We start from the raw sequence: 15015 nt of genomic DNA on the forward strand, positions 1-15015 counted from the left end.
TCATATTTGTACTTGTAAAGGTACAGATATGGTTTCATGTAGATAATATTTGTACTTGTAGAGGTACAGATATGGTTTCATGTGTATCATATTTGTACTTGTTAAGGGATCGATGTTGGTTTCATAGAAAGCATAATTTTTGGAGTCGTGATCAAGATATGGCGTAGTCAAAGTTCATCGGTAGTAGATCTAATGAAAAAACTGAACTGAATAATTCAAGTCAATGGTCTCAGTAGTAAAGTTACCTATAGATGGTGTAAAGATCCTATTTAGCTCTTAAGAATGATGTTTCATATGTGAACAGCTTGTATTTGAATAAAATCTAGCATCATTATGGGAGCTTTAAGTAATAAGTAATAAACTTAATTTTTAGATAATAATGGCTCATACAACCTGTCTGCAGGTATAAAAAGTAAAACCATCAAACTAGCAAACACAAGATGGCTGGCTGTTACAGACAGGCAGCAGCAGCCTTGCGATGAATAGTAAGTTCTAAAGTGCATGAATAATATTAAACCTTACTTTTATAGTTTTACAATCACAGACGCCAAGAATACTAATGGTAGCGAAATAAAGAAGACGCTTTCTTTAGAAGCCAGCAAAAAGTAAAGAAAACTTGAGTAAACATCTTTGAATCAAACCTCTAAAAGATCTTTGAAGTTGTCAAGTAGTTATCTCACGGGAAAAAAGTAAAAGCGATGCGAAGAAGAAAACCCTGATAAATAAAAAAGAAAATTATTAAATATTAAAACACACAAATATCTTCATTTAAAGTATAGGTAGTCAATGTTAAACTTAATGTATCTCAAGCACAACCTCTCCTATGCAACACCCATTCTCTGAATCACTAAAGCTACACACCAATGTCTCTGTTTTTGACGGGAACGAATCAACAACCAAAACCTTTTTTTATGGACTATTACTTTATTAGTTGAGTTTCTCACATATAATTTTTTTGTAGCAGTTTTAGGCAATGTATTTGTGATAATAAATGAGAAGTGTTAAAACGAGGTAGTTAATTAATATCAACTCTCTCTTGTAAAATAACCTGACTCCTTGGAAGTCAGACCACTGTTGACTGGATGTTTATTAGGATATCAGACCACTGTTGACTGGATGTTTATTAGGATATCAGACCACTGTTGACTGGATGTTTATTAGGAAGTCAGACCACTGTTGACTGGATGTTTATTAGGAAGTCAGACCACTGTTGACTGGATGTTTATTAGGATATCAGACCACTGTTGACTGGATGTTTATTAGGAAGTCAGACCACTGTTGACTGGATGTTTATTAGGAAGTCAGACCACTGTTGACTGGATGTTTATTAGGATATCAGACCACTGTTGACTGGATGTTTATTAGGAAGTCAGACCACTGTTGACTGGATGTTTATTAGGATATCAGACCACTGTTGACTGGATGTTTATTAGGAAGTCTGACCACTGTTGACTGGATGTTCATTAGGATATCAGACCACTGTTGACTGGATGTTTATTAGGAAGTCAGACCACTGTTGACTGGATGTTCATTAGGATATCAGACCACTGTTGACTGGATGTTTATTAGGAAGTCAGACCACTGTTGACTGGATGTTCATTAGGAAGTCAGACCACTGTTGACTGGATGTTTATTAGGATATCAGACCACTGTTGACTGGATGTTTATTAGGATGTCAGACCACTGTTGACTGGATGTTCATTAGGAAGTCAGACCACTGTTGACTGGATGTTTATTAGGGAGTCAGACCACTGTTGACTGGATGTTCATTAGGAAGTCAGACCACTGTTGACTGGATGTTCATTAGGAAGTCAGACCACTGTTGACTGGATGTTTATTAGGATATCAGACCACTGTTGACTGGATGTTTATTAGGATGTCAGACCACTGTTGACTGGATGTTCATTAGGAAGTCAGACCACTGTTGACTGGATGCTTATTAGGAAGTCAGACCACTGTTGACTGGATGTTTATTAGGATGTCAGACCACTGTTGACTGGATGTTTATTAGGAAGTCAGACCACTGTTGACTGGATGCTTATTAGGAAGTCAGACCACTGTTGACTGGATGTTTATTAGGAAGTCAGACCACTGTTGACTGGATGTTCATTAGGAAGTCAGACCACTGTTGACTGGATGTTTATTAGGATATCAGACCACTGTTGACTGGATGTTTATTAGGATGTCAGACCACTGTTGACTGGATGTTCATTAGGAAGTCAGACCACTGTTGACTGGATGTTTATTAGGATATCAGACCACTGTTGACTGGATGTTTATTAGGAAGTCAGACCACTGTTGACTGGATGTTTATTAGGAAGTCAGACCACTGTTGACTGGATGTTCATTAGGAAGTCAGACCACTGTTGACTGGATGTTCATTAGGAAGTCAGACCACTGTTGACTGGATGTTTATTAGGATATCAGACCACTGTTGACTGGATGTTTATTAGGATGTCAGACCACTGTTGACTGGATGTTCATTAGGAAGTCAGACCACTGTTGACTGGATGCTTATTAGGAAGTCAGACCACTGTTGACTGGATGTTTATTAGGAAGTCAGACCACTGTTGACTGGATGTTCATTAGGAAGTCAGACCACTGTTGACTGGATGTTTATTAGGATATCAGACCACTGTTGACTGGATGTTTATTAGGATGTCAGACCACTGTTGACTGGATGTTCATTAGGAAGTCAGACCACTGTTGACTGGATGTTTATTAGGATATCAGACCACTGTTGACTGGATGTTTATTAGGAAGTCAGACCACTGTTGACTGGATGTTTATTAGGAAGTCAGACCACTGTTGACTGGATGTTCATTAGGAAGTCAGACCACTGTTGACTGGATGTTTATTAGGATATCAGACCACTGTTGACTGGATGTTTATTAGGAAGTCAGACCACTGTTGACTGGATGTTTATTAGGAAGTCAGACCACTGTTGACTGGATGTTCATTAGGAAGTCAGACCATTGTTGACTGGATGTTTATTAGGAAGTCAGACCACTGTTGACTGGATGTTTATTAGGGAGTCAGACCACTGTTGACTGGATGTTCATTAGGAAGTCAGACCACTGTTGACTGGATGTTTATTAGGAAGTCAGACCACTGTTGACTGGATGTTTATTAGGAAGTCAGACCACTGTTGACTGGATGTTTATTAGGGAGTCAGACCACTGTTGACTGGATGTTCATTAGGAAGTCAGACCACTGTTGACTGGATGTTTATTAGGAAGTCAGACCACTGTTGACTGGATGTTTATTAGGAAGTCTGACCACTGTTGACTGGATGTTTATTAGGGAGTCAGACCACTGTTGACCGGATGTTCATTAGGAAGTCAGACCACTGTTGACTGGATGTTTATCAGGATATCAGACCACTGTTGACTGGATGTTTATTAGGAAGTCAGACCACTGTTGACTAGATGTTTATTAGGAAGTCAGACCACTGTTGACTGGATGTTCATTAGGAAGTCAGACCATTGTTGACTGGATGTTTATTAGGAAGTCAGACCACTGTTGACTGGATGTTTATTAGGGAGTCAGACCACTGTTGACTGGATGTTCATTAGGAAGTCAGACCACTGTTGACTGGATGTTTATTAGGAAGTCAGACCACTGTTGACTGGATGTTTATTAGGAAGTCAGACCACTGTTGACTGGATGTTTATTAGGGAGTCAGACCACTGTTGACTGGATGTTCATTAGGAAGTCAGACCACTGTTGACTGGATGTTTATTAGGAAGTCAGACCACTGTTGACTGGATGTTTATTAGGAAGTCAGACCACTGTTGACTGGATGCTTATTAGGAAGTCAGACCACTGTTGACTGGATGTTTATTAGGATATCAGACCACTGTTGACTGGATGTTTATTAGGAAGTCAGATCACTGTTGACTGGATGTTTATTAGGAAGTCAGACCACTGTTGACTGGATGTTCATTAGGAAGTCAGACCATTGTTGACTGGATGTTTATTAGGATATCAGACCACTGTTGACTGGATGTTCATTAGGAAGTCAGACCACTGTTGACTGGATGTTTATTAGGATATCAGACCACTGTTGACTGGATGTTTATTAGGATATCAGACCACTGTTGACTGGATGTTTATTAGGAAGTCAGACCACTGTTGACTGGATGTTTATTAGGAAGTCAGACCACTGTTGACTGGATGTTCATTAGGAAGTCAGACCATTGTTGACTGGATGTTTATTAGGAAGTCAGACCACTGTTGACTGGATGTTTATTAGGATATCAGACCACTGTTGACTGGATGTTTATTAGGAAGTCAGACCACTGTTGACTGGATGTTTATTAGGAAGTCTGACCACTGTTGACTGGATGTTTATTAGGATATCAGACCACTGTTGACTGGATGTTTATTAGGATATCAGACCACTGTTGACTGGATGTTTATTAGGAAGTCAGACCACTGTTGACTGGATGTTTATTAGGAAGTCAGACCACTGTTGACTGGATGTTTATTAGGATATCAGACCACTGTTGACTGGATGTTTATTAGGAAGTCAGACCACTGTTGACTGGATGTTTATTAGGAAGTCAGACCACTGTTGACTGGATGTTTATTAGGATATCAGACCACTGTTGACTGGATGTTTATTAGGAAGTCAGACCACTGTTGACTGGATGTTTATTAGGAAGTCTGACCACTGTTGACTGGATGTTTATTAGGATATCAGACCACTGTTGACTGGATGTTTATTAGGAAGTCTGACCACTGTTGACTGGATGTTTATTAGGATATCAGACCACTGTTGACTGGATGTTTATTAGGAAGTCAGACCACTGTTGACTGGATGTTCATTAGGATATCAGACCACTGTTGACTGGATGTTTATTAGGAAGTCAGACCACTGTTGACTGGATGTTCATTAGGATATCAGACCACTGTTGACTGGATGTTTATTAGGAAGTCAGACCACTGTTGACTGGATGTTCATTAGGAAGTCAGACCACTGTTGACTGGATGTTTATTAGGATATCAGACCACTGTTGACTGGATGTTTATTAGGATGTCAGACCACTGTTGACTGGATGTTCATTAGGAAGTCAGACCACTGTTGACTGGATGTTTATTAGGGAGTCAGACCACTGTTGACTGGATGTTCATTAGGAAGTCAGACCACTGTTGACTGGATGTTCATTAGGAAGTCAGACCACTGTTGACTGGATGTTTATTAGGATATCAGACCACTGTTGACTGGATGTTTATTAGGATGTCAGACCACTGTTGACTGGATGTTTATTAGGATATCAGACCACTGTTGACTGGATGTTTATTAGGAAGTCAGACCACTGTTGACTGGATGTTTATTAGGAAGTCTGACCACTGTTGACTGGATGTTTATTAGGATATCAGACCACTGTTGACTGGATGTTTATTAGGAAGTCTGACCACTGTTGACTGGATGTTCATTAGGAAGTCAGACCACTGTTGACTGGATGTTTATTAGGATATCAGACCACTGTTGACTGGATGTTTATTAGGATATCAGACCACTGTTGACTGGATGTTTATTAGGATATCAGACCACTGTTGACTGGATGTTTATTAGGAAGTCAGACCACTGTTGACTGGATGTTTATTAGGAAGTCAGACCACTGTTGACTGGATGTTTATTAGGATATCAGACCACTGTTGACTGGATGTTTATTAGGAAGTCAGACCACTGTTGACTGGATGTTTATTAGGAAGTCAGACCACTGTTGACTGGATGTTTATTAGGATATCAGACCACTGTTGACTGGATGTTTATTAGGAAGTCAGACCACTGTTGACTGGATGTTTATTAGGAAGTCTGACCACTGTTGACTGGATGTTTATTAGGATATCAGACCACTGTTGACTGGATGTTTATTAGGAAGTCTGACCACTGTTGACTGGATGTTTATTAGGATATCAGACCACTGTTGACTGGATGTTTATTAGGAAGTCAGACCACTGTTGACTGGATGTTCATTAGGATATCAGACCACTGTTGACTGGATGTTTATTAGGAAGTCAGACCACTGTTGACTGGATGTTCATTAGGATATCAGACCACTGTTGACTGGATGTTTATTAGGAAGTCAGACCACTGTTGACTGGATGTTCATTAGGAAGTCAGACCACTGTTGACTGGATGTTTATTAGGATATCAGACCACTGTTGACTGGATGTTTATTAGGATGTCAGACCACTGTTGACTGGATGTTCATTAGGAAGTCAGACCACTGTTGACTGGATGTTTATTAGGGAGTCAGACCACTGTTGACTGGATGTTCATTAGGAAGTCAGACCACTGTTGACTGGATGTTCATTAGGAAGTCAGACCACTGTTGACTGGATGTTTATTAGGATATCAGACCACTGTTGACTGGATGTTTATTAGGATGTCAGACCACTGTTGACTGGATGTTCATTAGGAAGTCAGACCACTGTTGACTGGATGCTTATTAGGAAGTCAGACCACTGTTGACTGGATGTTTATTAGGATGTCAGACCACTGTTGACTGGATGTTTATTAGGAAGTCAGACCACTGTTGACTGGATGCTTATTAGGAAGTCAGACCACTGTTGACTGGATGTTTATTAGGAAGTCAGACCACTGTTGACTGGATGTTCATTAGGAAGTCAGACCACTGTTGACTGGATGTTTATTAGGATATCAGACCACTGTTGACTGGATGTTTATTAGGATGTCAGACCACTGTTGACTGGATGTTCATTAGGAAGTCAGACCACTGTTGACTGGATGTTTATTAGGATATCAGACCACTGTTGACTGGATGTTTATTAGGAAGTCAGACCACTGTTGACTGGATGTTTATTAGGAAGTCAGACCACTGTTGACTGGATGTTCATTAGGAAGTCAGACCACTGTTGACTGGATGTTCATTAGGAAGTCAGACCACTGTTGACTGGATGTTTATTAGGATATCAGACCACTGTTGACTGGATGTTTATTAGGATGTCAGACCACTGTTGACTGGATGTTCATTAGGAAGTCAGACCACTGTTGACTGGATGCTTATTAGGAAGTCAGACCACTGTTGACTGGATGTTTATTAGGAAGTCAGACCACTGTTGACTGGATGTTCATTAGGAAGTCAGACCACTGTTGACTGGATGTTTATTAGGATATCAGACCACTGTTGACTGGATGTTTATTAGGATGTCAGACCACTGTTGACTGGATGTTCATTAGGAAGTCAGACCACTGTTGACTGGATGTTTATTAGGATATCAGACCACTGTTGACTGGATGTTTATTAGGAAGTCAGACCACTGTTGACTGGATGTTTATTAGGAAGTCAGACCACTGTTGACTGGATGTTCATTAGGAAGTCAGACCACTGTTGACTGGATGTTTATTAGGATATCAGACCACTGTTGACTGGATGTTTATTAGGAAGTCAGACCACTGTTGACTGGATGTTTATTAGGAAGTCAGACCACTGTTGACTGGATGTTCATTAGGAAGTCAGACCATTGTTGACTGGATGTTTATTAGGAAGTCAGACCACTGTTGACTGGATGTTTATTAGGGAGTCAGACCACTGTTGACTGGATGTTCATTAGGAAGTCAGACCACTGTTGACTGGATGTTTATTAGGAAGTCAGACCACTGTTGACTGGATGTTTATTAGGAAGTCAGACCACTGTTGACTGGATGTTTATTAGGGAGTCAGACCACTGTTGACTGGATGTTCATTAGGAAGTCAGACCACTGTTGACTGGATGTTTATTAGGAAGTCAGACCACTGTTGACTGGATGTTTATTAGGAAGTCTGACCACTGTTGACTGGATGTTTATTAGGGAGTCAGACCACTGTTGACCGGATGTTCATTAGGAAGTCAGACCACTGTTGACTGGATGTTTATCAGGATATCAGACCACTGTTGACTGGATGTTTATTAGGAAGTCAGACCACTGTTGACTAGATGTTTATTAGGAAGTCAGACCACTGTTGACTGGATGTTCATTAGGAAGTCAGACCATTGTTGACTGGATGTTTATTAGGAAGTCAGACCACTGTTGACTGGATGTTTATTAGGGAGTCAGACCACTGTTGACTGGATGTTCATTAGGAAGTCAGACCACTGTTGACTGGATGTTTATTAGGAAGTCAGACCACTGTTGACTGGATGTTTATTAGGAAGTCAGACCACTGTTGACTGGATGTTTATTAGGGAGTCAGACCACTGTTGACTGGATGTTCATTAGGAAGTCAGACCACTGTTGACTGGATGTTTATTAGGAAGTCAGACCACTGTTGACTGGATGTTTATTAGGAAGTCAGACCACTGTTGACTGGATGCTTATTAGGAAGTCAAACCACTGTTGACTGGATGTTTATTAGGATATCAGACCACTGTTGACTGGATGTTTATTAGGAAGTCAGATCACTGTTGACTGGATGTTTATTAGGAAGTCAGACCACTGTTGACTGGATGTTCATTAGGAAGTCAGACCATTGTTGACTGGATGTTTATTAGGATATCAGACCACTGTTGACTGGATGTTCATTAGGAAGTCAGACCACTGTTGACTGGATGTTTATTAGGATATCAGACCACTGTTGACTGGATGTTTATTAGGATATCAGACCACTGTTGACTGGATGTTTATTAGGAAGTCAGACCACTGTTGACTGGATGTTTATTAGGAAGTCAGACCACTGTTGACTGGATGTTCATTAGGAAGTCAGACCATTGTTGACTGGATGTTTATTAGGAAGTCAGACCACTGTTGACTGGATGTTTATTAGGGAGTCAGACCACTGTTGACTGGATGTTCATTAGGAAGTCAGACCACTGTTGATTGGATGTTTATTAGGAAGTCAGACCACTGTTGACTGGATGTTTATTAGGAAGTCAGACCACTGTTGACTGGATGTTTATTAGGGAGTCAGACCACTGTTGACTGGATGTTCATTAGGAAGTCAGACCACTGTTGACTGGATGTTTATTAGGAAGTCAGACCACTGTTGACTGGATGTTTATTAGGAAGTCTGACCACTGTTGACTGGATGCTTATTAGGAAGTCAGACCACTGTTGACTGGATGTTCATTAGGATATCAGACCACTGTTGACTGGATGTTCATTAGAAAGTCAGACCACTGTTGACTGGATGTTCATTAGGATATCAGACCACTGTTGACTGGATGTTCATTAGGAAGTCAGACCACTGTTGACTGGATGTTTATTAGGAAGTCAGACCACTGTTGACTGGATGTTCATTAGGAAGTCAGACCACTGTTGACTGGATGCTTATTAGGGAGTCAGACCACTGTTGACTGGATATTTATTAGGAAGTCAGACCACTGTTGACTGGATGTTCATTAGGAAGTCAGACCACTGTTGACTGGATGTTCATTAGGAAGTCAGACCACTGTTGACTGGATGCTTATTAGGGAGTCAGACCACTGTTGACTGGATATTTATTAGGAAGTCAGACCACTGTTGACTGGATGTTCATTAGGAAGTCAGACCACTGTTGACTGGATGTTCATTAGGAAGTCAGACCACTGTTGACTGGATGTTCATTAGGAAGTCAGACCACTGTTGACTGGATGTTCATTAGGATATCAGACCACTGTTGACTGGATGTTCATTAGGAAGTCAGACCACTGTTGACTGGATGTTCATTAGAAAGTCAGACCACTGTTGACTGGATGTTCATTAGAAAGTCAGACCACTGTTGACTGGATGTTCATTAGGATATCAGACCACTGTTGACTGGATGTTCATTAGGAAGTCAGACCACTGTTGACTGGATGTTTATTAGGAAGTCAGACCACTGTTGACTGGATGTTCATTAGGAAGTCAGACCACTGTTGACTGGATGCTTATTAGGGAGTCAGACCACTGTTGACTGGATATTTATTAGGAAGTCAGACCACTGTTGACTGGATGTTCATTAGGAAGTCAGACCACTGTTGACTGGATGTTCATTAGGAAGTCAGACCACTGTTGACTGGATGCTTATTAGGGAGTCAGACCACTGTTGACTGGATATTTATTAGGAAGTCAGACCACTGTTGACTGGATGTTCATTAGGAAGTCAGACCACTGTTGACTGGATGTTCATTAGGAAGTCAGACCACTGTTGACTGGATGTTCATTAGGAAGTCAGACCACTGTTGACTGGATGCTTATTAGGGAGTCAGACCACTGTTGACTGGATATTTATTAGGAAGTCAGACCACTGTTGACTGGATGTTCATTAGGAAGTCAGACCACTGTTGACTGGATGTTCATTAGGAAGTCAGACCACTGTTGACTGGATGTTCATTAGGAAGTCAGACCACTGTTGACTGGATGTTCATTAGGAAGTGAACATGGAAACTCTGATTACTGGTTGACAAATCAGAGCATGACTTGACTGTGCATCTTGGCAGTGGTCACACTGACCCTTATATGGATCTTACGGCAGTGTGTATGGTAAATGCTAGTGGTATTGCATAAATCGTCTCAAAGACAAGAGCAAAAACGGATGATGCCCAAATAGATTCACTAGAGAATACAGTGTACCCTCGAGATACGATTACCCTGATATACGATTTTTTCACCTTACGAAGTCAAACATTGTGCGATCTTCCCCTCGCTATACGAATTTTATTTCACCATACGATTGTGAGAAAAGTTTCGCCCGAGTTAAAATTTGGCGGTCGGTGTGCTCATAACGCATGCCGAAATAAAAAAGACACCGAAACATAGTATGCCGAAAACATTTTCCGAACGTTTAGAAGAGACACGATGATCGACTTCTCTATGTCAGAATTCCGCGTGGAAAATTTCGTGTAAAATACTCAAGGCAGAGGAAATATTCATTTGTAGCGTTATAATATCTTTTATTATAAACTTTTAGTCAGCATACGTATATAACTACGAGTATCTACACTTAATTCGTTAGCTATGGAATCTGAGACTGATACAAAACGAAGGAAAAATGATTTCTATGTCAACGAAGTTGGATGTCGTAAATAAGAAGGCATCCGTATTATTAACATTGTCAAGGAATATGGTCGCAACCAATCAGCATTTGCAATTATTATTAAAAAAGAACTCCATTAAAGCAAGCACAAGAAGAAGCATACGACTGAAGATTTGAAGGAGTTAGAAGGTCATGCACGCGATCGGCATTCAAAAGGAGCAACCAATTAGTAAGGGCGGGGAGATAAAAGATACAGAAAACCCCCACATTGGCAGAAATGTTTCAAGTGTTTAATTTACTGATGTGCAATGGTACATTAAAACAATACATGTATAATATATATTATTTATCTCTTGTGTGGCACGTTTTTCATATTTTATTCATTTTATTTGTTTCCTTTTGATTTTGTTTTATTTTCTTGTTTAACCATGTTTTTGCAGATGGGCTTGTTATCTCCTATGTGAATACAATTCATCGTATGTATGTAACTCGTAGAACTAGCTACTCAAGATAGTTGATGCATTCACATTACTTTATGAAACTTGTTAGAGCCTTGTCTTCTAGTGTATAAATACGTACAAACTTTGTACGTATGGTTACATTGATTCTTGTGCACGTTTCATACAAGAAAAACTACTGTAACACCTTCTTTGGATCCTTCTACAAGCGTTAGCTAGCTAGCATTTTTCTGCATTGCACCAGCATTTTTTCTTTTAAATCACAAAAAAAATTTGACAGGACTAGACAACTTTCTTTCGCCTGCTAAAAATTCCATTTCATTACGTATTAAATTAACCTTCAAGTGTACAGCAACATAATTAACATTGATACGTTTTTACCTCCTCTGCTTTATTCGCAACATGTACCAGCTCAAGTCACGTTACTCCGAAGGTATGTACGTCCTGTATAATAGTAAATAAAATTTCATTTTTCTTTTCGGTAGCCATTAAATGGTCAGGTGTGTGCGAGGCCGCTTTCGATAACTGCATCGCTCGGCCTTTCTTATTGAATTCTGGTTGAAAAAGGTTTCAACCAGACACGCTAAATTTTATAATGAAAGTGAAGACAGAAACTTATGAAGGATAAAATTTCGTGATAATAAGTTGAAATTCAGTAAACTAATTCAAAATACATACTAAAACATAAATTAACATACTATTTTGTTATTAATTTTCTATATGTACCACATTTTTATAAAAATTTGGACAATTTTTACCTTGCATTTTTCCATTGTATAATTACAATGGTTTCTATACCCGGACATACGATTTTTTCGCCATACGATGCTAGCCTTGGAACGGATTAACATCGTATCTCGAGGGTGCACTGTAACTAGAAAATTAAGTGGACTCACTAGAATGTGATCTGGGACTGCAAACTTGGCAATGGCGGTTGACACCAAGGAATTCACCTCCGATACAATGCAGACTTGATCAAGCACGACATCATCCTTGAGGACTAGAAACGCATATATACCTAAAACCAATCATTAGATATAATTATAATATCTCACGAATTCAATATATACATGGCATACCTACACTTATGTTGAGATCTGTCTTCAAATATACTGAGTCACACTGTCACCTGACCTCTGTCTCCAAATACGTATATACTAAATCACAATGTCAGATAAGCTCTGTCTCCAAATATACTGAGTCAAACTGTCACCTGACCTCTGTCTCCAAATACGTATATACTAAATCACAATGTCAGATGAGCTCTGTCTTCAAATATACTGAGTCACACTGTCACCTGAGATCTGTCTTCAAATATGCTGAGTCACACTGTCACCTGACCTCTGTCTCCAAATATATACTAAATCACAATGTCAGATGAGCTCTGTCTTCAAATATACTGAGTCAAACTGTCACTTGAGATCTGTTTTCAGGTGATAACGCTTAAAAGGGCCACTAAGAAGACTGGGCTTACAGCTTCGCCGTAACTAAAAGCCGATAATAATTATAGGCAAAAGGAAGGACGCAATTATAAGCAAGTGTTCGCATTGAGTTACCAATAATTGCATTTCATAACATTATTAGCTTATAAACTAGTTTTGGAAGCTAAGATTGCTTGCAGATGTCACAATCAGGTAACAGCAAAATCGCTCTGGCTATGTTATGGTCTGTATATAAGAGATCTGATTTCTACCTTTATGTTTTCAAGATGTTCTTAGACATGTTACAATGAATTGAGCATGGCACTCTGGAAAACTTCGAAAACATAGGAACACAAAACATTAGCTATTTTAATTGGCAAACCTTAGATATGACCCAGAGTTTTCAGATATGCTATTGCTACACTGAGCACTGATTAGGGATAGGAATAACTAATAGCTAATAACCAAGAGGAATAACTTTTAGCAATTAACCAATAGAAATAGCTAATAGCAATAACCAATAGGAGTAACTAATAGCAATAAGCAATAGGAGTAACTAATAACAATAACCAATAGGAATAACTAATAACAATAACCAATAGGAATAACTAATAAGAATAAACCAATAGGAATAACTAATAGCAACAACCAATAGGAGTAACTAATAGCAATAACCAATAGGAATAACTAATAGCAATTAACCTATAGGAATAGCTAACAACAATAACCAAGAGAAATGACTAATAGCAAAAACCAATAGGAATAACTAGTACAAATTAATCAATAGGAATAACTAATAGCAATAACCAATAGGAATAATTAATAGCAATAACCAATAGGAATAAGTAATAACAATAACCAATAGGAATAACTAGTACAAATTAATCAATAGGAGTAACTAATAGCAATAACCAATAGGAATAATTAATAGCAATAACCAATAGGAATAAGTAATAACAATAACCAATAGGAATAACTAGTACAAATTAACCAACAGGAATAACTAATAGCAATTAACCAATAGGAATAACTAATAGCAATAACCAATAGGAATAACTAATAGCAATAACCAATAGGAATAACTTTTAGCAATAACCAGTAAATATAGCTGGTCTATTTGCGTGTGTAATGTCTGTCCAAGGTCGAAGCGCTCATTTGCCATACCAATTGTTGAAATTGACCATGAGCTAATGAAGGATTATCAGCTAGAGTATGGCTTTAGATGTTGAGTTGATTAGTAGGCGTGAAAAGACCTATTGGAAGTGGATTTTTTTCTCGCTTGGGTTCAGCTTGGTCAGACAGCAAAACAGTGAAAAGTAAATACTGTTTAGACCGCATTTTAATTTTCAGTAATTCCGTATTCCTGAAACTGAAAGCAAAATAGTGATTCACAGCATTACTATAAATAGCAATCATCCATTTAGTGAAGGTGATCTTAGAGTTCATCCGCTGATTCTCACTGATGCATTAGAGTTGATACTATATTATCAATATTCACAAAGGCTTATCACTCCCAGGTGACAACTTCATTCAATGTTAGAAAATGAATCTCATGAGCTAGGGCTAAAGTCTGCAATGGAGATTCAGTAAAGTATTGAAGTTATCGATATTCATATTTTGCCCTTGACATTTTGCTGACAATAAGCTGTCTTGTAAAGAGATAAACCCTTCTTTTAAAAACTTATCATCATCGCATGTGCTTGGGCTTGCTTTTAGTGGGTGCTGGTCGCCTGGACTGACGCTAGAGAAGGCAAACCCGGTTATAATTGCGGTTGGCAGGTGCTATAAGGAGAAAACAAGAAAGCAAATAGTTAGGTTCCTTGGGTTGAACTTTGAACTAGCAGGCCTAAAAAGTGTCTCCTGTCCGTAGTCGCTCGCTGTGATGCACTTTTATGCTCAGCTCATTAACGATAATGCTTTCCCTAGTGATTGTGAGCACAGGTCGGCTACGCAATACACTATCTAGTTTGACAGATATCACAAAGATTTCAAGTAGTCTAAAGGCTGAGTCATACTATATCTGTATGTCGGAGTTGTCCTCTCGTCGATTATTCATCGACTATGTGTACAGTGAACTGATGGCATCACCAAGGCAACACTCACAATTGAAAAATTCGTATTGAAAGAATTGCGAAAAGATTGCGGCTGACAAACTTTCCAGGTACTGCACTGAGCATCCACGAAGTGGTG

The 15015-nt window shown here is 39.1% G+C and overlaps 1 protein-coding gene across 1 annotated transcript in view; it reads right to left on the minus strand.

Moving 5' to 3' along the window:
* Positions 1-15015, minus strand: part of LOC137396986 (acetyl-coenzyme A synthetase 2-like, mitochondrial) — a 65303-nt gene that overhangs the window by 25137 nt on the left and 25151 nt on the right. The window contains exon 13 of the mRNA XM_068083268.1: positions 12301-12422. Within this exon, the coding sequence (XP_067939369.1) occupies positions 12301-12422 (122 nt within the window). The remainder of the gene's footprint in view (positions 1-12300; positions 12423-15015) is intronic.

This window comes from Watersipora subatra, chromosome 5, assembly GCF_963576615.1.
Source record: "Watersipora subatra chromosome 5, tzWatSuba1.1, whole genome shotgun sequence".
Classification (NCBI taxonomy): Eukaryota; Metazoa; Bryozoa; class Gymnolaemata; order Cheilostomatida; family Watersiporidae; genus Watersipora; species Watersipora subatra.